The sequence below is a fragment of the Artibeus jamaicensis genome, unplaced genomic scaffold (genome assembly GCF_021234435.1).
Source record: "Artibeus jamaicensis isolate MK-2021 breed Jamaican fruit bat unplaced genomic scaffold, CSHL_Jam_final contig_196, whole genome shotgun sequence".
NCBI classification, from domain to species: domain Eukaryota; kingdom Metazoa; phylum Chordata; class Mammalia; order Chiroptera; family Phyllostomidae; genus Artibeus; species Artibeus jamaicensis.
In genome coordinates this window covers 1,524,354-1,548,915 of record NW_026521401.1, presented here as the reverse complement: position 1 = coordinate 1,548,915, position 24,562 = coordinate 1,524,354, and the positions used below count along the sequence as shown (strand labels likewise).

General features: G+C 47.6%; 1 protein-coding gene across 3 annotated transcripts; it reads left to right on the top strand.

Annotated features, from left to right (window-relative positions):
- Nucleotides 1–481: 481 nt before the first annotated feature.
- Nucleotides 482–24,562, top strand: BACE1 (beta-secretase 1). 3 transcript variants are annotated; one of them, XM_037147296.2, is made up of 9 exons: nt 482–1,233; nt 14,243–14,331; nt 15,843–16,059; nt 16,545–16,682; nt 17,365–17,499; nt 18,460–18,561; nt 19,368–19,517; nt 19,770–19,941; nt 20,520–24,562. In XM_037147296.2, the coding sequence occupies exons 1-9, from the start codon at nt 976–978 to the stop codon at nt 20,759–20,761; spliced, it is 1,503 nt and encodes a 500-aa protein (XP_037003191.1). In that variant the 5' UTR covers nt 482–975; the 3' UTR covers nt 20,762–24,562. The 3 variants fall into 3 exon arrangements, with proteins under 3 accessions (XP_037003191.1, XP_037003192.1, XP_037003193.1); XM_037147297.2 differs by lacking the exon at nt 17,365–17,499; XM_037147298.2 differs by lacking the exon at nt 19,368–19,517.

The window sequence follows — 24,562 nt, the reverse complement described above, 5'->3', positions numbered from 1 at the left end:
CAGCATCTGGAGTGGAAGTTAGAACAGATCAAGGCACAGAAAGACTGTGCCTCTCATCTACACACAGATTGCAGACTGGTGGAAATCCCACCCATTCTATAAGGCTCCAATGAAATACCACCTTCTTCCACTGAGTCCTCCCAAATCCCCCAGATTTCCCCCAAAATCCCTACCCTTAGGGCCTCATCATTTTGTTCGGTGCCTGTGCACTTCTTTCTCTCCGTGGTCCCAGGGCCTGGCAGAATGCCTGGCGTACAGTGGGTGCTTAATAAATGCAGAAGTAAAGACTGACTAAATGAGAGGCCAGCCGCCACTCTACCCTGATGGCTCTTCCCGCTGTGTTCGAGCCCAGGGAACCTTCCCCGCCAGGGTCCTGCAGGGTGGACTCCGTCTCGGCAGAGGGCATCCCAAACCCCTCACCAGCTCCGGAAGCTGGCCTGTCTGCCGTGGGAAGACTACACCTCCCAGCAATCCCATGGAACAGCGAAAACCCCTGGCTTTGACAGCAGCCACCGCAAGTCTTTCCGCCTCCCCAGCCTGCCTGGGAGCTGGGAGATGAATTATGGTGGCCTGACCAGCAAACGCAGCTGCTGCAGGAGCCCAGAGCCTCTGCCCCTTCCCGTGCCGTTGACCTGCCAGGAGCTCCAGGAAACCAGCCACGGTCGACCTGCCATGCTCGCCCCTCCCAGCTCCCACCGGGGGTCCAAGCCATCCTCGCCGGGACCTACGCTAAGGCTGGAAGCCGCTGGCCAGATGTAGCCAAGATCCGTCTCCCTTCCCTTCTCTCTCTCTGCGGATTGTTCCTGTCCAATACCCACAGCCTGGACCAGGGCTGATTCAAGGGCCTGCAGGAGCCCTGATGCTGCACAGCTCTCTCTCCTGAGCAGCCACCACCAGCACTCAGAGTTGGGGGCGGGCAGCAGAGACAGACGTGGGCCCGAAGGAGCCCCGAGGGCCTGAAGGCCAGGGCCCGAAATGGCCCAAGCACTGCCCTGGCTCCTGCTATGGATGGGCTCGGCACTGCTGCCTGCCCGCTGCACCCAGCCTGGCATCCGGCTGCCTCTGCGGAGCGGGCTGGGGGGGACCCCTCTGGGGCTGCGACTGCCTCGGGACACGGAGGAGCCGGAGGAGCCTTGCCAGAAGGGCAGCTTTGTGGAGATGGTGGACAACCTGAGGGGCAAGTCCGGTCAGGGGTACTATGTGGAGATGACTGTGGGCAGCCCTCCACAGACGGTAAGGTCACCAGGCCAGCTCTGCTCTTCTGTCAGCATGAGCAGAGGGGGACAGGCTGGAGATGCAGCATGTTGGCCCCTGCTGAAGTGGGCGGGATAGTGTGGGCAGGAGAGCCCCTCTCCCAAACCTTTCCTCTGGGATCATCTGTCATTCCTAAAGCTCCCCTTCCCTTCACTGGCTTCCCAGTTTCCCTAGTCTGAGTGCTCTCCCATCTGACACACTCACGCGTTTGTAGGATTTGGGGCAAGAGAAACACCTCGGTGCAGAGAGCCTAGCCCGGGGAAGGAGCCAAGCCAGAGGGGTGCTATGAACAGGTGTCAGCCCTGGCCAGACCTGGTCTCCCAGCCCCACCACTCTGGATCTTGGTCACCTAACCTTGGTCAGTTCTGGGTGCACCTCTTCTGGTGTCCCCAGAATTGAGGTTCCCACCATCATTCCTGGCACCGTGAAGAGTTGGATCAGGCCCTTTCTCCCACTATCCTGGCTACCACAGGGACAGCAAATCTCCAAGCAACTCTGCCCTCTGGTCTAACCCAGAAGCCCTAAACAGACTCTTACTTTCCCCAGTCCCTCCCTCCTCCTCCTCCCCTCTCCCCTATTTACATCTGCACACCAGCCCTTCCCCCACCTCCTGCCTTCAAGCCTCCAGAGCACAGGCCAGAGAGGGGACTAAGCTGACCCTGGGGAAAGGACAAATCAAAGCAAAGGAACCAGAGCCCCCTTCTAAGAATAAGACTCCTTCCATGAGCTGATAGGTACTGGGGGGAAGCAGGAGACAAACATGGCAGCAATGGCGAAAATACTACCAGTTCTCCCCATCCTTCTTGACAAGTAGTAGTTGGTAGAGGCTGCACCATCAGCACCTCTGTGGGTGGGAGGGAGAGTGGGCATGAGCAGCCCTCCGTGGGATGCTGTGCCTGACCTCTGAGCACATTGCTTTCTCTGTGAGTGAGTCTGGACATGGGTAGCAGGGAGGTTCTGTGTGTGCTGGTATGTGTCACCTTGAATTTGAGCCTGAACATCTTTGTGAGGGTCCCCTGTCCCCTGGATCTGTGTCTGGGAGGCCCGTCCTTGGAAGGGTCTCTGAAGGTGGGAGTGTGTTTATGCATAGAGGGAAGCCCACTTCCCTGGGCTTCTCAAACAGCTCAGACACTGGACCGGAGAGAAACACAAGTCTCCACCTCCCAATTACCTGAAGGAAGCAGGACTTCCTAGGCTCTCCTAGGCTCCTGCCACTTGGGCCCTCCCACCTGCTGGCTGGTCTAAGGCTCTGGTCGCCCCCACTTATCCTCCCTCTTTACTGTGCACCATAACTTACCCAGGAGTGGTCTTGAATCAGTCCTCGGTGTGAGGACAGAGACTGAATCTAGGCCCCCAGCTGTCTGGCCCACTGGGGTCAGGGGCCAGGGTCGGAGGCAGGTGGAGACCTGGGACCATGGTGTGCTGTGCGAACTGTACGTAGGCCCCCAGAACAGGGCTGTGAAACCAGTGAGGGTTTGGGGGTCAGCCAGACCAGGGATTTCAGCTTCTCCTCTTCTCAGTTCTGTGGCTTTGGGCGAAGGATACAACCTCTCTGAGGGTATTGCCTTGTGTTTCAAATGGGTGACATGAGATCTCCTTTGCTAGGTACATGTGAGGATTAAATGGGATTATATAGGTACAAGTACCTAGAACTGTGTAGCTGGACACGTAATTGACATCTAGTAAATATAAAGTCACTTTCTCCTAATTTGTCTGGCACTTCTGCCTCTTCTGGGCTATGCCATGAAGCATAAATTAAACTTGGGTGTTCTGGGCCTCAGTGTTTTACACATGGAGAACTAGGGACTAGTTACTACACTTCTCTAGACCCCTGAAATCATGCCTCTATTTCCCAGTCCAGATGTTGGCAGAGAGACATTTACTGCCCAATAAATGTCTAAGAGAAAGGTAAATGGGCTTGGAGTTCAATACCAGCTCAAGGAGCCAGTGCCAGGGAGACCACAGGCAGAAGGACTGTGGATTGCCCTGTGGCTGCAAGCCTGAACCAACACCAACATCTCTGCCTTGTGGTGACTTGGATTCTTTTCCCGGCAGTCCACCCTGTCTCCCTGCCTTGTGAGCTGTTGTAAGCACCTTATAAGCTGGGATGGGAGAAATAAACAGAAAACTATACTTGAAAAATAACTAAATAAAAAAAAGAATTAAAAAAAGAACACATATGGCAGAGTCCTCTGACTGAGTAAAAGTGAGCACTTTCTATGTGTCAAGCAATTCATTGCTTGGTTTGGGAGCTGATCCACAAGGAGATAGCACATACATTTTCTGCCCAGAAAGAGTTTAGTGTGGTATGAAAGTGTAAGTGCCAGTACGAGTTAATCCACAGCCATGGTACTCCAAGTGAGGTCCCCAGACCCTTTTATCTGAGGCTGTTAGAAATACAAACTCTCTGGCCCCACCTCAGATTTACCGAGTCAGATTTCAGGTGCTCTCAAGTTTGAGAAGCACTGATCCACAGCAGGATAAAGAGTAAATGCACTGGTGTTTATGAGGTAGAGCTAGGGAAGGCCTCACAGAGGAGGTAGGCGTGCTGTTAGCATGATCTGGAAGGGTGGCCCGGAGGAGGGAGCCCATGCTCAGTAGGGAAACGGCCCCCATCCCACCCAACTGTGTTTGCACTTTATTTGTATGTTCACTTCTTCCCTCCCTGACACTGTGTCCCTTAGATCAGAAGAGGCTACAACAAACAAGAGAATGAGTTACATGTGTTTGGGTTTAGGCATGTTTGTTTAGGAGACACAAAGAAAACCAGTCCAGTTAATGTTGCAGGTTTGGGTAAATAAGATAGAGCCATTTTACCAAAAACCTTAAATCTTAATCTGTAATGTTTGGACTTTGTTCTACAGATATAAGGGGAAAACTGAATTTATTCGTGCAGGGGAATGACATAAAGAAGGCAGTCTTTTAGGAAGGGACATCTGAATTTCAGAAAGACTGGAACTGAGAGACACAGACAGGAGGAGAGGCTCTGCCACACGGCCCCAGGGTGAGGCGCTGTGACTAGGAAGGCACCCGTCTGAGGTAAGGTGAAAAGGGGAGGGAAGACCAGGGTGAGAGGAGCAGTGCAAGCAGATGGACAGGACTTGGTGACACCAGTGTGAAGAACGAGAAAGAAAGTGTCAAAGGTGATTTTGAGATTTCGATCTGAGGTGAACTGGAGCAGAGCAAGACCACTTGGGGGAATAGACAAGTTGGCAGCAGGGAATGGCTTCTCAGTACTTATATACAAATACCTACTTGTGCTTATGGTTACAGTTTATGTAAAGTCTGTAAAATATATTCTATATAGATCCTTTTGTTTTTTATATTCACGTCTTCTAACAGAAGGAATAGGGACTCGAAGGGAAAACAGTCGGCGAGGTGGCAGGCCAGTCAGCTAAGATGCTGTCTTACCTGTGTTCCTCCTGCTGCACCATGCTACCCATTTGTGTCTCTTGGGGAGAAGAAGAATTTATCGCAAACATCCCTCTTCCAGTCTCTCATGATATCTGCTCATATCTCCCTCACTACACTTACCAACTGTATAACTGTGTGTCTCTTTCCTAAAACATCAAGCTCTTGAGAGAAGTATCTTTTGAATTTCTTAATTTCTTTTTTTCAGTGTCTTCTCTTTATCTAATGTCTATAGCAGCACCAGGCTCAGAACACACCCCTAACCAACATTGAATGGGTGACTGATAAACTGTAAGACTTCTAAACACAGCTGTTGGTGGGCAGCTGTCAGTGTGAAGCTGGAGCCCTGGTGAATGTGTTGTCATTCTTTTTTCTCAGTGACAGAATGGCACCTCAGTAGGATGATATGAACCTCACTATCCAGGCACAGGATAATAATTTAGTTGTTAGGGTTGAAATCTGGTGATAGTCAACTCAGTTTAACAAATGTTTGTTGAGCATTCACGTGTGCAGAAGAGAAAAATAATGCCATAGTTTTAGCATTTGAAAAGTGCAAAATTTGATGTGAGATGCAGACATATAAACACCTAAATAACATACAAGAACATATGCATTTTGAACAAACAGAAGAACAGTAAGTGTTGGAAGTTAAGGAAAAAAAGGTAGCTACTTGTGACAGGTGTTGGGAAAGGCTTGCTAGAAAGTGTAGCACATGAGTGTGGCCGAGAAGGAGGAGACCTCTTTGCTGTTGAGAGAGCAGTGGGGTGGAACAGTTCAGGCAGAGAGAGAGGCACGGGCTGTGCTAAGAAGCTGGAAGTTGTGGTCAGGATGCTGTGAGGCCGAGTGTAGTCTGCGTATTATTCTAGAGACAAGAGAGAGCCCCGCTGAACATATGAGAAGGGGAATGGTCTAGTGTGGTTTTGGTTCCAGAAAAACAGCTTCGCTGTGGAGCCCTGATTGCCAACATCCTTCATTTCACAGCACACAAAGTAATTGCTAAAGTTCTGCAGCACACAGATCCTAACAATAGAATTTTGATTCATTCACACTGATGGCGATTGTTGTGTGGTCTGGTTTTTTGTTTGTTTGTTTTTTTTAACTTGACAATCTAAGGGAAAAGAGATCAGTGCCCCTGACTAAATTCAGTCAGGTGTTACATGTTTTAAAAATTCTTGCGCACACTGGTAGAAAATTACTGATGTGGAGGATAGCTGGGACAGTTCTAGAGTCTGAGGGGAGAATCCAAGTTAAGATACAAGGGCCTGAGAGTGGTGGCAATGAGAACCAAACAGAGGGGAGTTCTGATTGCCAGAGAGAACAGGAGCAGGGGAGGTAAAAGAGTGTAAAGGAAGGAGACTTGGGGTGGTGAACACAACAACACAGTGTACAGGTGATGTAGTGTAGAACTGTGCACCCGAAACCCATTTTAATTTATCAACTGGTAGCACCCCAATAAATTTAATTTAAATTTTTTAAAAATAAAAACAAATAAATAAAAGAAAGGAGGAGAGGTCCTCAGAGATCCAGCAATCACATGTCAATTCACCCAGCTGGTCTCTGCCCAGGTGAGGAAAGGGAAGAGAAGATGATTCTCCTTTCAACCTCTATGTCTGTGTTTGTGTCAGGGAACACAGCAAAAGGAGCAAGCTTTTAAAGCACAAGCTCATCTTCCAAAATTCCGTACGTATTATTCTGCTTTAATTACAAGGGACAGGTATTAGCATGCCTGTTTGGGGATGAGGGAATTGAGGCTCAGAGAGATTAAGCGGTTTGCCCAAAGTTACTCAGCTAAAGAAAAACTAAGCTAGAGTTCAAACCCAGGTCATTGGATTCCAAGTCCAAATACTGGGTCCTCTCTCATGTTCTACAGTCCAGGACATGTTGGTTGACTTTGAGATGCCACTGGACCATTCTTGTGAATGGACACAGCAACTCAGAGAATGGGGATCTGGAAACCAGGAGACAGAAGTTAGGTCCGGACAGGGAGACCCACAGTCACCTGCAGAGAGGTGGTTGTGAAAGCCAAGTTTGCAAATGAACTGCCCTTTGAAAGAATCGAGAGAAAAGAGAAAAATGATTAGGAAACGGACATTGCGCATAGAGTAGGGATCAGGGAAGCAAGAGAAAATGATTAGAGAAGGAGAAAACAATGAAAGTTCAGAGTCTCAGAAACAGTGAAGAGCCATGTTGTTTTCCTCCTCAGCACCCAGAATGTTTTTCAAGCTGTTGTTTGTTGCATTCTGTAAAGGGGCCACCAGTGTGAGGGAGAAGGTTTGGGAGAAAGGAAAGCAGGCAAGACTGTACCTTCCACCCTTCCCCAAGCTCTCCTGCTCCCACCTGACCCCAAATCTCCTGGCCCTCTTAGAATAGCTCAGCTTTTATTGTTTTTATACAGGAATTCCAAATTATTTTTAAAGTTCCAATACTAAAAAGATTGAAAACCCTCATGATGTCATTTCACTCACTTCTCCTCTGCCTCCCCAGGTCAGGAAAAAAAGAGTTTATCTGGGACAGGGGGGCACTAAGAAAGACTGTGCTTTCTCACTAACGTGGAAGGTTAGGAACCTTTCTCGTTGTCTCTGATAAAGACCTAAAACAGAGATTTTTTCTGGTAGAAAATCCAGGAAAAGAGCCAGGGAAGCCCTTTCTACCTGACAACTAACTTCTCTTTCTACTGGGATCTATTTCTCTTGGGGGCTTGGGCAATGGAGTGTTCTAGGAAGGAGCCAGACCATTGTCCAGGTCCTAGAGCTGCGCTAATCTTCCCCAGGCGGGATGCACCCAGGGGCCCAGGAAGCAGGTGCTGTGCCCAGTGGGTCCTGAGAGGGAAGTGTGTGCTCTGAGGTGAGTGACACATCAGTAATCCCAGGGACTGGCATGGGCAGCCAGGGCTCCTAGGTCTTCTCTCACAGACTGTGACAAAGCCGCGGAGCAAACTGGCTGAGCTCCCTTTCTCCCCCAGCCCAGCCAGTCCTTCCCCAGACCTCCCAAACTGTTATGGCCCTGTGGTTACCCCCTGTGCTGCCAAATGTAATCCCACTGTGTCCAGGCTAGATGTCTCCATGATTGGCCTCTCGAGGGCTATGAACTCCATCAATCATTCTCTCCCTATGCCTGTGGACTTTTTGCCAAGGAGCAAAATAGGTGAACCCTGGTATCTCCCAAAGGCTCAAGCAGAGAAACCTATGTGCTGAGCATGACCCAGGTCCCAAGAGGGAAAGTGGGCTTATACCACAGACTAGCTTCATTTTCAACTGAGTGCTGGCCCAGAGAAGATTAAAGCCAGTCGCCTGTGAGTGGGACATGGATAGACAACAGAAAGGACTTACTGCCTGACAGTGAAAAACAGGTAGCCAATAGCAGCCATGATACCTCACAGGCTGGAGCTTTCCAGATGGGTTTCATGGAGGCTGAAGGTGCTAAAGGGTTGTCTGAAGAGCCACCAGGGATGGGACGGACACAGGGGAGGTAACACCTCTTCTTCAAGCAGAACATCTCTGCTTTTTCTCTCTTTAGTACACTGGGGTCCTGCACAACGTCAGAAAAGGGTTCTGCTGCTTAAAAAAAAAGTTTGAATGTCTTACTTTCAAATGATTGTCTTAGATCTGATCTTTAAGACAGACATGTTTATTTTTTGACTATTTGAACCCACCATCTGATTTGAGTCAGAAGGCCTGACAAATATTAGTTGAGCTGGATTTGAGGCTGGGGGAAATGGGGCATCCTGTCTAAAGGGAAAAGGGCACACCAGGTAAGGACCGGCATGATGCAGCCACCTTGGGATTCCTTTAAAAAACAAAACAAAACCATCCCAAGATGGGGAGACTGGCAGCCTGCTTATTCCCAGGTATCAATTGCCAGCTTCGTCCTAGAGAGAGAAGTGGAAACAAGGGACATGTCCGGAGAAAAAGTATCTGTTCCCATTGGGTCAGCTGATTTGGTCAAGGAGGGTAGAACCTGGACAAGACCCAGTTGCTAGATTCAGTTTGATGCACGAGCTGTGTACCCTGCTGGCCCTGAGCCACTCCCAGCTGCTGAGGTTAGGCTCCTCAGTCCTTCCTTCCCTCCTCCTCTCTGCCTTGGGCAAACTTAGATCTGGAAATATCACTTAGGAAAGCAAACAAAGCTGGCCCAGTGTTTCTAGGAGCAAGAAGTCCTGAAGTCACTATGACTGCTCTAAAAGCCTGAGTAGATATTGCATGGGTAGGGTAGGTATGAGCTGTCATCACCCTGCACTGTACCAGACTAAGAAATCACCTTGGCAAAAACCCCAGGGCTGAGAATTAATACCAAGAGCCTGTAGTATCACAGAGAACTACAGGATACGAGGCATTTGCCATCACTTCAAGTAATTGTATGGAGTACTACCGAGGGCTAGGTAAGAATTAGGTAATAAAAGTACAAACATGCTCTCCCCCTTTTGAAGCTCACAGAGTGTGGGACATACAGGCATCAGATAAATGATTAAATGTTTGATGAGTGGTATACAAAGAAGCACAGGTGTTATTCAGGACGGCAAGAGAAGGAAGCTAATCTTGGTTGTGGGCATCGGGGTGAGACCTTTTGGAGAAAGGATGTTTAAACTGTAACTTGAAAGTTGAACAGAAAAGTTAGACAAAACAAGGAGAGCACATTTTAAGCAAAGGAAACAGCATATGCAAAGGTGCAGAGGCAAGAGGCTGTTATGCTTTTGAGAAATTTTATAAGAAGCATGGTGAGGAAGAGGAAAAGTGATGAGAGAGGTTCACCGGAGTTGATCTGTGGTTGGTTAGAGGCTACCAAGGTCAAGGATCTCAGGATTTAATTCGGATAGTTTTGTATCAGTTGCCTGGAAAACTTAGTGGCTGAAGAGCATTCCAAGAGGGCAATCCCCAATGCATAAGCACCTATCAAACCCCTACTTTCCTCCTTCGATGATGTCTCATTGGCCAAAGCAAATCATGTGGCTAAGCCCGGAGCTGGTGTCAGAGGGGATAACATCAGGGCGTGGATACAGGGGTGTGATTCATTAATGTAACAATCTACCATATATCTCTTCTCCAGATGAGAGATTCAGTAAGGTCAAGAAGATAAAAGACCAGAGTTGGGCTTAGAACCAATGGATCCTTGTCCTGGCTTTGTGGCTCATTATATTCAATATAAGATGGGTCAAGTGGCTCACTCACACTGTCCTCAGTAAAATGGAAGAAGGCCTTCTACAACTCAGTTTAGCAAAAAGGCTTGTTATATAAGAATCTAAGAGGTCTCCTCCCATTAACTCTGAGGCCTCCACAGAAGGAAATAGACTAGGAGAATTAGAAGTAGGATAATTTGGGTTAAAGTCCCCTCCCGAGAGGCTTGCAAAACTGGTAAGACCCTGGGATAGACTACTAAGAAAGGTTATGGATCTCAGCAAGTACAGATCTTTCAGAATTGGAAACAGCTCCATCTCTCCATGCTAATGAACAGATGACTCTGTTGGGCTTATACCACAGACTAGCTTCATTTTTAACTGAGTGCTGGCCCAGAGAAGATTAAAGATTCAGTAAGGTCAAGAAGATAAAAGACCAGAGTCTCTTTTCATCCAGAAGTATCTGAGCTATCATAATCTGCTAGTGAGAGCTGGGCGCAGGCAGATGGAATCTGGGGAACAAAGCTTACCCTGAACTCACCAGCTCAGCACCTATTCACGACCAAAATCTATTGCTGAAGATTTCTCCAGGGGAGCCTTGTCTGCAGGGGGGAATGGGCAGGTGTTCCTTCTCCGGTGGGGCTTGTTAGCACTTTCCCTAAAGCTGCTTTCCCTCAGAGGCCCCAAGGGTATATTTCTTTGTTCAATAATTGGCAGTGACCTAGCCCTGACCCCAAGGCTTCAGTCCCCCCAGGCTACTCGGAGACTCCTGAGTTGGCCAGGACCTGAGGGATGGGGAAGAAGTAACATGGCTTCCAGACTTCAGGCTGCCTGAAGACCAGGGGACCAGATGAGAGGAAGGCAGGTCTCAGATAGAGCCATACTATAACTTAAAAACTCCCACAGCTTGGGAGTCAGCTGAGAGATTCCTTCCTCAACCTAAATATAGGGTAGATGAGCTCTTTCTCATTTTCTTTCCTTTAAGCATTCATTAATTCAAGCAATAGTTATTGCCAGGCACTTGATACACAATGGGGATTTTTAAGAAACTACTTACAAGGGGAGGTGAGAGACAATGCGAAAATAGAGTGCCAAGTTTTATGGAAACACATTAAACAAGAGAGTATGACCTGGTCTTTCTTAGGAAGTCCCTTTTGAGCTCAGACTAAAGGATGAAGGAGGAATAGACACAGCTGGACGTGGAAAAGGAGGATGGTTTCAGGGCCTGAAATGAGGCCAGAATGGCAAATAGGCAGAGGGCTTGGGGGAGGATGGGACAAGCTAGGCTGGATATGCAGGCAGGGCTGGATCACCAAGCGGCTCAACATGTTCATGCTTTGCACTTTTATTTTAGTAGCAAAGATAAACCATTGACATAGGAGCATTAGCATGGTCAAATCTGCACCTTAAAAAGGTCACTATAGACCTTGCAAAAATAGGTCGGAGAGGTTAGGATGTGCCATGGCCAGTCAGTCATATTCCAGGATGAAATGATGATAGCTGGGCTTCAGAGTGGCAAGGGGAGATAGTAAGAAATGAGTAAATTCAAGAGACTTTCCAGGTGGTTCATTGGACAGGACTTGCTGAGGCTTTGAATACAAGTGTGAAGAAGAGGGAGGTGATGGGATGCATTTGAGTTGCCAATTTATGGAACAGATGGATGGCAATGCCATTTACTAATGTAGAGGACACTGGGAAAAGACAGATGGGCAGGACCATGTAAGGTCAGCTTTGGACATCCTGAATTTGAAATAGATTTGAAGCAGTTCAGTATGTGCTTCTGGAGCTCAAAGGAGTTGTTGGGGTCAGGGGAACTAGGGCTACAAACTTAGGCACAGAGGTGATAACTGCAGCTGCAGCCATGGGCAAGACGATTTAGAATGAGAGTAGAGCAGAAGAGGAAGCGGGCCAAAGCCCAAGCCTGGAGGAGTGAGTCTACAAAGAGAAGGTAAGATCAGAGCTGGGAGAACAACCATGGGGCAGATGCAGGGAAGAGTGTTTCAAGGAGGAAGAGGTCAGCAGTGTTGAATGTTCCAGCCAGGTCAAGTACCATGAGGCCTGATTTGAAAATGTCTTTGGCATTTGGTGACATGAAATCATTGGTTACTATAGTAAGGGCTGTTTTATAGTGGAGGGAGGGATAGTGGGGAAATTCAGTTTTAGAATGGGTTGAGGAATGTGTGGGAGGTGAAGAAATGAAGACAGCTTGGCTGAGAACTTTGGTTGTGAAGGGAGGAAAAAGAGGGCAGCTGGAAGTGGATGTGAGACTTAAAAGATTTTTAAGAAATGAATAGACTAAAAGCATTTGTAAATGCCAGTAAGAAGAATCCAGACTTGGGGGTGAGAGTTGAGGTCAGGGAAGGGAGGGTGGTTAAGGACCTGAGGGACAGGGATGATTAATGGGGTGGGTGTCTGAGAAGGAAGGAGGGATTCAGCTCTCAAGCCAGGAGGAGGGACAGCTGAGAGAAAGGACTGGTTCATGCAGGTTGCAGTGGCTGGTGTGAGGGATGTGGAAGGTCCCATCACATAGCTTCCTGTGATTGGGGTGTCTGCGTAGAAGGTTTGGTGGCACACAGCCCTTGCACCACTATTTTCCTCTTTCCAGCCACCCTTAACTGCCCCGTTTCACAGTTGAGTGTGGTAGCTCTGTTGCTGAAGGCCCTGCCCTGGAAGAGGCCTCTGTGGGCAGCTGCCCAGGGGACTTGTGCTGGAAATGTTTAAGGACAGGACCAGAAATCACTTCTCTCAGAGGGGAGATCACATTCAAAGGGCAGACAGACAGTCAGACCCTTGCTCAAGAGGAAATGGCAACTGCTTGCTCTGGTTGCCCATTTTCTTGTGAGGGTGAGGAAAGGGAGGCTGAGTAGGCAGGAGTGGAGGGTTTGATCCCCTTTGAGGTGAAAGGGGGAAACCTTCCTCAGACAAAGAGAAAGGCTGGGACTGGAAGGCAGGCAGCAAGAATGACTGTGCCTCTAGGCCTAGAATGGGGTGGCCTGCAGAGAGTCCCTCCCCCCGCAGGAGTGAAGAGGAGTGGGAAGGAGGGGTTGTGTTTGGAATAGCTGGGGCATTGAGCCCCCAGAGAAAAGGTCCCTTCCAGTGTAAAACGTGGTCCCATTTTCCTTGAATTGACCAGGCAGTTCTCCCTTGTATAGCTGTGGGACCAGTGTGGTGGAAGAGACCCTCTTTCTTTGGAGTCTGCTGGTAGCAGGGATCCCTGCGAATATGAGGCTGACCTGGCGCTGGGAGCAGAGTTCTGGCAGGCGGGTGTGAGGACCCTGAGATGAAGAAGCCTTTTTAATCATTAACCTGGGTGATTACAGTCTGAATCGCTGTGCCTCCAGCTTTATTGATTCTCTCTGAAAGCACAGCATCTGGAGCAAGTGGCTGCTCAGAGACCAGGGAGAGGGACAGGGGGGAGAAGTCAGGGAAGAGGGCATAGAGGGAAATGGGAACGAGGCTAGGAGTGGGGGACCCAGGAAGGAGGGCTGAGGTGGGGTCAGGGGGCCAGGGCGCTGATGGACAGGTATCCTTAGGGACACGGGGAGGCCATGAAGCCTGAGCTTCATGGAGGAGGTGTGGTCAACAGTGCCACAGAGGACTGCTGACCACAGGAAGGAGTGCCCGAGAGGAAAAAACTGGAGCCTAGAAAAGCATGGTGACCTGCCCAAGATGACAAGGTCAGAGCCTGCACCAAAACCAAGGCCAGCTGACTTCACTGCACTAAGGAAAGAGGATACAGAAATGAAAGGCCCTAAGGTCAGGGGAGGTTGGTGGACATGGCAGGTTGGCAAGATAGGAGTCACGATTGTGTTTCTGAGGACAGGGCCTTCCCTCTTTTGGCCTCGATGGTGTTGTAGGATTCAGAAAACAGCTCTGTACTGACTGCTTTCTCTGGATGGGAAGTTAAAGGGGAGGCAGACTTAGAAGACAGGAGTTGAGGAAGGCCATCAAAGGAAGAACAAGGGACAAGTAGGAGACATGCTAGTAGGAGCTACACAGCAAGGAACACCAAAAGACACCTGTCCGTATTCACTTAGCCAAAAGCCAGGCCCTGGATGACCCAGGCTGACTGCTGGGTGATGAGCTTCCTAGGAGAACCAGAAAAGGAGGGAAAGGGCAAGCCCTGCAGACAGAAATAGGTACATAAAGAAAGTCCAGGTAGTTGAGGATAGAGAGACACAGGGACAGAGACAACACATACACAGAGATAATATGGCTCTGATAACACAGAAAATGCTATGATTCTACAGAGAAGACAGAAGCAGACATGAGGTCTCTGAGGCCATGCTGAGGATGCCACAGGACCCATGTTGTGTCTGTGGTTGCCAGGCTCCCCAATCCTGCCTTATGGATGCTTCACTATGGATGCTTCAAAGGGAGACCGTGTGGCTGGCAGGGTGAAGGACCTGAGGTGGTGAGTCCAGAGCTCCCTGTCAATAACATCTTTCTCTCCACTTTCTCTGACAGCTCAACATCCTGGTGGACACAGGCAGCAGTAATTTTGCAGTGGGGGCTGCTCCCCACCCTTTCCTGCATCGCTACTACCAGAGGCAGCTGTGAGTCCTGGGGAGAGCTGGAGGGGATAATATGTCCCAAGGATACAGGGACAAGAAGGGTCAGAGAAAAGAAGAGATCGGTAGAGAGAAAGACTAGTCTTCAGACCCTTTCCTCCTGCTGGGGAAGGGGATGAAGAAGAAGGCGATAGCAACCAGGGCAGAAGAGTGGGGTGGGATGGATCTAAGGAGATGTACCATGGGAAAGGGCGAGTTAAGAGGCAGTAGGAAGTTTTCAGTATTGAGGCCAGGCAGCTTCCTGAGGCAGGGAAAGGAGGAGAATAGCCCCAAAGCTCCCAGAGCAATGTCAGGATCTCCTTCTCTCTTCCTGAATGGGGAGGCGAGGGGATTTCATTCCACACCCACCCAGTGGCTCTCAGTTTTCAGACACCAGTTAAATGTAGACCAAGCAGGCTGCGTGACAGCTCGCTTCACTATGTCCTCACCCAGGGGTCACTTCCTGTGGCTTTGCATAGTTCACAGAGGTGAAGAAAGAGCCTTCCATAAACCCCATTGCCTGGACCAGTCTCAGGGACTGTAAGCTAAAATGTCTCCTCCTGCATTACCCAGAGCTCCAGCAGCTGGATTTAGCTAACTGGTGGAAGAAGGGTGGGTCGAAGTGGGTTTTTAAGATAATAGAGGCAATGAGGCATAAAAGCAGCAAGTGGCATGAGAACATCTAGTGTCTGAGGCATCTCTGCATGTGAAAACATGTGAGTAGAGGCTTGAACCCCATTCTTGGACTTCTAGGAAGATGCCAAAGCCTCCTTCTCCAACTCCTGCCTTTTGAGGCTGCCTCCCCTTTAACTTCCCATCTAAAGAAAGCAGTCAGGGAGTGAGGTGTGCTCACAACGAAAGGGAATTCATTCCAGATTCTTGTCCCAGTCCTGTCATTGTCCCCAATGAGACACACCAAGTCCTGGTTAGTGGTGTGATTAAACACAGCTGGAGGTATTGATAAGCATGTTTCACACAAGTGGTGTGTAATACCTACATGTTCTGCTTAGATACTTGTGCAAACCGCTTCTCTGGAAGACCTTGTAGAGGTTCCACATTCATCCTGCCTGGCACTTTGTCTACCACTTAGATGGTACCACTGGGTCTCAAGGCAGCACAAGAATCAATGGCTCCTTTTCTCTGGGAGCATGATGGAGCTGAGGGTGGGTGGGCAAGAGATGCCCACTAGCTGTCCCTTTAGCAGCAACAAGTGCAATACACAAAGCCTGGGCTTGTTCTTCACAAGACCTGAGCTCAACATCTAGAAATAGGAGCTATGGAGACAGGAGAGTGAGCCCCAGCAATAGCTCCATTCCCCTCATTGGTTGGCCAGGTCACTTTACATTATATTCTGGGTGATTGATCTCCCCGGAGTCTGCAAAGCAGACTGAGAGCATCTATCTTCCTTGTCTAGAATGCCCCTGAGATGAGGCTAGGCATTCAGGAGTTGCTTTGGTGCTGGATCCCTGTACCAGTTGTGGTCATGCAACCACATATCTCCGCCTCCATTTTCACAGGTCCAGCACATACCGGGACCTCCGGAAGGGCGTGTATGTGCCCTACACCCAGGGCAAGTGGGAGGGGGAGCTGGGTACCGACCTGGTGAGCATTCCCCATGGCCCCAATGTCACTGTACGTGCCAACATTGCTGCCATCACTGAGTCGGACAAGTTCTTCATCAACGGCTCCAATTGGGAAGGCATCCTGGGTCTGGCCTATGCTGAGATTGCCAGGGTGAGTGAAACAGGCCTAGCTCTAGACGTTGTGTCTGTGCATTGCACACTACACAGGGTTGGAGTGGGGAAAGAGAAGGGGAGGAACTTCTAAGGGAGGGAAACAAATTGGTTTTAAAGGCAGTCTGAAGTTCATCCCTATGGACAGAAATATAGTGAGACACAGTGATAGGTAGAGAATAGGCTGTGTTTGTTACTAATTATGAGATCTTTAAGAATAAGAGGGCCCCATAAATTTGAATCAGGTTAGGCACAGGGGATCAAAGCTCCTATAGATCTGTGGGCCCATCAGTACTCTCCTGTTTGCATTGCCAGTGTCTCCTTCTAACCCTCTCCCCCTCCCCCACATCTCATTACCTTGAGAGGTCTTTCCCAAGGAACAATCCCCAAGTCTTTGCTTTTGCCTTCCAGTTTAGGCAGGGAGCTGGCCTCAGTCCACTAGGGTCCTCTGTGTGAGGACTCACTCCTCATCTCTTTCTGCCACAGCCTGACGACTCCCTGGAGCCTTTCTTTGACTCCCTGGTAAAGCAGACCCACGTTCTCAACCTCTTCTCCCTGCAGCTATGTGGTACTGGCTTCCCCCTCAACCAGTCAGAAGTGCTGGCCTCAGTTGGAGGGAGCATGGTGAGTAGGTCCTAGGAGAGGGGAGGTCCTGGCACTGGCAGAAAGATGGGTACCATCTGTCTCCCTTCCCTCCACGAAGCCATGCCACAGTCCTGGGTTCCACTATTTAGTATCTTTTTATTCCCCACCCCCACCTTTCTTTGCCCATCCTTTCTTCCCTGCATTATTCTGGAGAGGATTCATGTACCTATGGTAAACTTGGAAAGGATCAGAGATAATTAGAAGTTTCAAAGGAAATGAAAATAGGACCTACTGAGATTATTTAGTCTGGTGACCAGGAGGCAGAGATGTAGGAAGTTTAAAAATCTATTTATTAATTAACTAGGACAACTGGTAAATGGTTCTCCATCTCTAACAGAGAAAATAAAATTTATAGAAGCAAATAATCATTCATTCAACATTTATTGTGCCAGTTTAGGTTTAAATAACTTCATATCAAGGACTGTGTGATTCTGAAACAAATAATTAAAAATCTGGAAAGTCTCTTCCCCTGACATATTCAAAATACATTTTAAGAAGCTCTAAGTCACTTTGGGGAATGATTTGATTAGAAGCAGGAAGATGAGAAAGGTGATCTGTAGGGGACCTTACTAACCCCAGAAATTACTGGTCCTATCACTTGCTTTCAGGGTGACTTGTTGGCCTTCTGTGCTGGGACTCAGGTGACTCTTTTTCTCCCTAGATCATTGGGGGTATCGACCACTCGCTGTACACAGGCAGCCTCTGGTACACACCCATCCGGCGAGAGTGGTATTATGAGGTGATCATTGTGCGGGTGGAGATCAATGGACAGGATCTGAAAATGGACTGCAAGGAGGTAATAAAACCAAGGAGATAGCAGGGAGAGATAAGGGGGGAGGCAAGACAGTGTGAAGTCAGACCCTGGTTTATAAGGTTGGGAGGACAAGGCAGAGGTGCAGGGCCTGAGGAAGACTTGGGGGGACTGAACCTAGAACAAACAGGAGCATAAGGGTCACATGGTAGGACCTGGGGTTTGGAGTGAGGGGCTCACAGAGCACTTTCACAGGGACCACATGGCTTATGGTCTAGTAATGACAACAGTACATCTGCACCCTAGTCACTGCCTTGCTTTACGGCCTTCGGCAATTCATTTGCAAGGCAGTGTGATACGATGATGTAAGAGTCCTTTGGGGCAGGAAGACCTGGGTTTCTAGCTCTGTCATGCACTGGCTACTTGCCCTTAGGCAAGTTACTGTTTTGTGTCTCAGTTTCCTCATCTACAAAACCGGTAAAAACGGCATTTGAAAGACTGTGGTGAAGATAGAGAAAACGAATAAAATGTTCAATGCCTAGCACATAGTAGTAACCAGTAAATGGCAGCTCAAACATGTGGGTCTTCCTTAGATTCTTAACATGTGCTAAATTAGAATAGATTTAGAAGTACTTTGAAAAGTTAAAATCACTTTTTTATTTTCAAGATTTGGAGACTGCCTTCTCCCCCCCAACATAGTAAGAGTTAACATTTACTAAATGCACCCTGTGTGTCAGGCCCCATTCTGAGCACTTCGAATGTATTAATTTATTTAATCCTTATAAATAACTCTTTGAGGTAGGTACTACTATCATCCTTTAAGATTTGGAAACTGAGGCTGCAAAGCTAAGCAACTTGCCCAAGGATATACACATAAGAAGTGGCAAAGCCAAGACGCCAGCCCTGGCAGGATGTCACGGTCAGACCTGCTTGCCCCTCTGACTCCAGCCAGACCCTAGCATCAAAAAAGGCTACTGACTATCTAACCCTCTCTTCTCCTCTCAGTACAACTATGATAAGAGCATCGTGGACAGTGGCACCACCAATCTTCGTTTGCCCAAGAAAGTGTTTGAAGCTGCAGTCAAATCCATCAAGGCAGCCTCCTCGGTCAGTGGGACTAGGGACAGGGGCACAGAAATGACTGATTCAGAGGAAGTCTGTGAAAGTTACATTCTTTAACAAGAGCCAAAATGTCTACTCTGAGACCCTTCTACTTAAGAGCTCTGAAAATGTTTTTGTTTTTTAAAAGATTTTATTTATCCATTTCTAGACAGAAGGGAGGGAGTGAGGGAGAGAAATATCAATGTGTGGTTGTCTCTTGAGTGCCCCCAACTGGGGCCTGGCCTGCGCAACCCAGGAACATGCCCTGACTGGGAATCGAACCAGTGACCCTTCAGTCTGGCGCTCACACCAGCCAGGGCGAGCTCTTAAAACTTTTGTTTGCTCATCACACAATCCCCTCTGCCACAAGTTTTGGCCTCACTCTGCCGCTTTCTTCCTCTAATTCCTGGGTGTCAGTTTCCCTTTCTCCAGTTTGGATGTTCCAGGAGAGGCAAATACAGTCAAACCTTGGTTCTCGAACGTCTCCCATCTTGAACAAGTCAGTTCTCAACCAAGTTGTTCATGGAAAAAACATCTGGGTTATCAAGAGCTTCCATCCTCAACCCAACAACTTTTTCATGCTGGTAACCTGTATGATCAGTCACATGTCTCTCAAGCAGCAAAGGAGAGAATGTGTGAGTATGAGTGTGATTCTGTTTTTGAACAAACTGCTTCTCAAACAGCCTTCTGGAATGAATGAAGTTTGAGAACCAAGGTTCCACTGTAAAGGGCCCAGTAAGTGTATGCAAAAACGGGAGAGGCAAGATGGTGAAAGAGGCTGTTTCCTCATTATCCCTTTCTGACCAACACAGACAGAGAAGTTCCCGGACGGCTTTTGGCTAGGGGAGCAGCTAGTGTGCTGGCAAGCAGGCACCACCCCTTGGAACATTTTCCCAGTCATCTCACTCTACCTAATGAGTGAGGTCACCAATCAGTCCTTCCGCATCACCATTCTTCCACAGGTATGTCCCTAATCTGAGTTAGTGGAACCCCAGGAAGACACAGTACATATAGAAAGTCAGCAGGCATGGCTTCCCAGAACTTGGAAGACAAAATAAACGAGTGTCCAGTGGTAAAGGGCTCTTGGAAAAACCAACCCTTCAGAGCTCAGGGATGGAAAAGGGAAGACTGGCCCAAGGACATAGATACCTAGAATGCTGAGATGGGGTGACAGATGGAGTCAAGAGTCTAAGTCTTTGATTCTTTGTCCTTAGCAATACCTGCGGCCAGTGGAAGATGTGGCTACATCCCAAGATGACTGCTACAAGTTCGCCATCTCACAGTCGTCCACGGGCACGGTTATGGGAGCAGTTATCATGGAGGGCTTCTACGTTGTCTTTGATAGGGCAAGAAAACGAATTGGCTTTGCTGTCAGCGCTTGCCATGGTGAGAATGCCAGTGTATGGGGTCAAGCTATCCATGTTCTCCCTATCCAGCAGTCAGGATACCTGGGCCTGTCAGTCTGGGAGGTAGTAACAGTTGCCTGAAGCCAGTCAACATACTGGTTAAAGCCAGTATCAGTGCTCATGCTTTTTTTGTACTGTCTGCCTGGGTTGGTAACCTCTGTTGGATACCCAGGGCAGCAAGAGCTGCCTGGCACCTTGGGAAGCTCTAGATCCAAGGGCAGCATATATGGCAAGGTTGAATACCCCTTTAGAATGGTAGCAACTAGTCTTGCAACTAGATTTTAGCAGTGTCAAGTGAGTCTACTAGGTGTATATGGGGCCGACTTTTAATAGTCAACTCAGAACAACTGACTTTTGAGTATCATCCCTACTAGACAGATACACAGAAAAAGGTTATTGTTCCCAATGACCTAGGAGCAGAGACATGCTTCCACCTAGCACTGGCCTTCGACAGCTTCCTCAGGGGCTAATTTCAAGGCCTACTGGGAGTTCTTTTTGTTGTATAATGCAAAATGCTCTATGATGACACCTGCCCACTCACATGTGCCCTTTCTCCAGTGCACGATGAGTTCAGGACAGCAGCGGTAGAAGGCCCATTTGTCACCCTGGACATGGAAGACTGTGGCTACAACATTCCACAGACAGATGAATCAACCCTCATGACCATAGCCTATGTCATGGCTGCCATCTGCGCCCTCTTCATGCTGCCACTCTGCCTCATGGTGTGTCAGTGGCGTTGTCTCCGCTGTCTACGCCATCAGCACGATGACTTTGCTGATGACATCTCCCTGCTGAAGTGAGGAGGCCCATGAGCAGAAGGCAGAGATTCCCATGGACCACATCTGGGTGGTTGGTTCAATTTGGCCACAAGGAAACAGATGGCACCTGTGGCCAGAGCACCTCAGGACGCTTACCCACCCACCGAATGCCTCTGCCTTGACAGAAAAGAAGTAAAAGCTGGTGAGGTGGGTTACAGGATTGCACCTGTGGGAAATGAGAGGAAAGAAAGAAAGCTCTAGTGACAGGTATACTCTGTCACCTCAAACTTGACTTAGGAAATTCTGTTGCTTGAAAGTTCAACCCTGAGTCTTTGCCCATGCCTCTCAATCCCCCAACCCAAAGTATTCTTCTTTTCTTAGTTCCAGAAGTAATGGCTGCCACCCAGGTGACCCCAGTGGGCATCTCTGCAGTACCTGGAAGAGAAAAGGGCCAGTCTGTTTCCTTGCTGCCAAAGTCAGTAAGAGTGAATGCAGTTTGCTTTTGCGTTAGAGGTAGGAACTGTATCAACGAGCCTAACTTGGTGCAAAGACTGCCTCTTGAATTAAACAAAAAATCATTTGATTCAATAGTTGTACCAATGGGAGTAGTTGAAAGAGGAGGAGAGGGAGTGCAAAGACAGGGAACACAAGGGGATCCAAGCTAGGAAAGGTAGAAGCATGACTTCTCTCCAGTTCCAGTTTCAGATTTCATCTCGGAGACAGAATCCCATCTCCATAAAATGGTGTTGCTTCCCAGTGTTTTCTTTTTTGTGGCTGCAGCTGGACCAAAAGTAAGATGGGAAGAAGAGCTTATTTAACCAAAAAGCTTTTTATCTCTCTTAAATGAAAAGTAAGAGAGTTCCATGTAACAGATGAATTTCTACCTTACTGATTCCACTTGTCTCTATCTGAACGCCCTGCTCTATATATGCTAGGTACCACTGAAATATCCCAACCCTCCTAAACCCTAGTGCCCTGTGGAAAGCAACTGGAACAGTGCAAACAGCAGGGCTGGGCTTCATCTTGCTGGGTACCTCTTCACTCCCTCCCCCAAATCCCTAGTCCTCTGGAGCTCCGCCAATGAGGTGCTAAGAAGAAAAGACAGGAGACCACTCCTACCTAGTAATCCTTGAAAGCAGAATCCTGAATATTCATTCAACAGGCATAGGGGTGATGCCCTTTACCCACGCTTGGATTTCTTCTTGTTCAGCTTTAAGTTGTAGTAAGACCATTACATAATACAGAGCAATTTCATTGCACTCTCACCCTCTCTAATCTCTCACTCTCCATCTATTTGTGGCACAAGTATTATATACCAAGAGTGTCAGGAACACAGGGCTTTCAGGTTATAGCATCATTGCCTTCAGTATCAAGGCTGCGGATGGCAGCTTCAGGGCTTCCTTACTTCACCACAAGAGCCCGTGAATGGAATCCACCCTTTTCTCCTGTTCTGCTCTCTATTCCTCACCCCTAACAGTAGCTGGGTAAGCAGGCTGGTTCTTGGGCTACTTATTGGTGACCAAGTTCATTACCTATCACTTCTACCACAGTCACCTATGACACCAGTGTTAGTGAGAAGAGCTGAATTTTCCTAGTGTACCCACTGGATTTATTCCTTACATGGTCAACACACTGTTTCCAGGTATGGGACCTGTCAAGTGTGGAGTTATCTGATGAGGAGAGGGAATTACAAGAAGGGCCTCTGGAAATCCTGGCCTCAGCTGGCTGCCCACAAGCCATAAACCAATAAATCAAGAACACTGAGTCATAGTTTTTTATGTGGATTCTCTTCATTCCCCTGCGCTTGGTGCTTCTTTGGCTAAATGGGAACACCACATAACTATTATGACAGACAGGAAGACTGGAGATTGTCTACTTCCAGCTTGAAATTTACTGTGTAAATAAACTTCCAGAATTGCTACCATGAAATAAAAATGTCATATTCTACTTTATAATTTCTACCCATGTTGGGGAAAACTATTTTCTCAGTTCTTTCCAGGGCATAAAATTCAATCCCTTCATTAGTAAGTTCCACTCTCCTACTCTCCTATTTTTCTTTAAGAGAAACCTGGGCTTGCTTTTTACAGTTAACGTCCTTTCTACCCTGAAACTATAAACTCTAAGTATACAAAGAAAAATGTTGACCACAGCTTCTTGCCTATACAAATATGTATTCTATGTCTCTATTTTAAATTCTACTCCAGGAAAATGGTTGTCCCCACTTTCCTCACGGTACTGGGGCCTTTCTCACTGACTGCATGGCTTTTCCTGCCACAAGGCCAGCGGGCAGAAGGAAAGGGAGAACAAGGCTGGCTAAAACTTCAGTGCTGCTTTCTGACCAATCCTGCACAAGGAAAAGGAAAAAGCAACAATAAGGCTCCAGTTCGCATGTACAACTCTCCAAAACATTTGTCCTCCTGCTGTAGTTGGCTTTCAAGGGCTTTTGCTAGGTATCAGTTAAGCTCCCCCTACCTACTTCCTCCTTTTCCTCTCCTTTGGATTAAATAACTTGTGTAAAAGAAACATAATATTCTTCATATATACTTTAAATTTCTAAAATTTTAGGGGATACTAAAATATACTGCAGGTAGCCTGAGGACTGCTGCAAAATTGAGGGGAAATAAAATCTTAAGTTTACAAAATTTAAAAAAAAAAAATGAATCCTCCAACAAATAAAAAGAACAAAGGAACTGCCCTTCCATTTTGCCACATTTCCTGATCATGACAGCTACCACACTGGAGACATTCATATTTTATTAACCAAAGGAAGTGGGTTAATGTCACTTCATTAACCCACTCAGGCCATTTCAATGACCCTATAAGATGCCTAGGAGGTTCTGGGAAATCCAGTTCCTTAGACTGATGTCAGTCAATAAATCTGGGCAAGTAAGACAAGAAAAGAGGAAGAATATGTCCATGAGCCGATAGATAAGGATGAAAGACAAAGAAGAAAAAGAATAACAAAACAGGAGAGAATCAGATGAACATGAAAACAAACTTTGCTACACTAATGTATTGCTAGTGTAAGCATTTCCAGATCCCAGAATGGAAAAAAAATTCAGCCGTTGGTGATATAATAATATCCTTTCCCATGGAGATATTTTTTTAAATTAACACTTAGTTTTCAGTTGTTAATTCCAAAAGAGAAGGGTGCTGAAGCCACTTCTGCTAAGGGTAAAGATAAAAGGGTAAGAAAAGATTCAAAGCTCTAACAGAGTCACAGTTTTCCTAAGCATAAACCAGAATTGCTCAGTAAGTAGAGTTGGAAAATGATCTAGTTCCAGATAGCTGTCCATATAACAAATGACATATAAACCTGAAACCCCAGCTCTCTTCACATCACTTTGGTCTCCATTTTACCCAGGGCAGGACATGTGCCCTCCATCACTTTCTTGCTTCAAAAATTAAAACCCAGCATCTCAAGATCATTCTGAAAATAATTTTGCAGACACCTCCTCACCCCAGTGCCTGCTTGGAGCTCATTCAAGGTCACCACACAACTTGGTTGTGAACTACCTGCCTTCACTTTCAAGGGGGAATGGTATTAGGTAGACTAGGAGACCAGAAGTCCAGGAGGAGAGGTAAGGACTTCACAAGGTTGACTAAGTCCACAGTGGCAAGGGATGGCTTGCCAGAAGAGACCTGTGGATTGTGCTAATTTCTAGAGATGACTATCTAGAAACAGAAGTTTGTGAGGGTGTGAGGGAAATGGGACTTGGTTATGCTGTTATTCTTAAGACTGTGGATTTTGCTGATGTAAAACAGAATATTCTGTAAACCTAAAGTTTATATACAAAAAATGAGCACTAACAGAGTAAAATACTCAATAAAAAGTCAAACTAT

Coding starts and splice junctions, on each gene's coding strand:
- BACE1 (XM_037147296.2), top strand. CDS start 976: ATGGCCCAAGCACTGCCCTGGCTCCTGCTATGGATGGGCTCGGCACTG. Junction 14,332..15,842: donor CGCTACTACCAGAGGCAGCT/GTGAGTCCTGGG, acceptor CCATTTTCACAG/GTCCAGCACATACCGGGACC. Junction 16,683..17,364: donor CCTCAGTTGGAGGGAGCATG/GTGAGTAGGTCC, acceptor TTTTCTCCCTAG/ATCATTGGGGGTATCGACCA.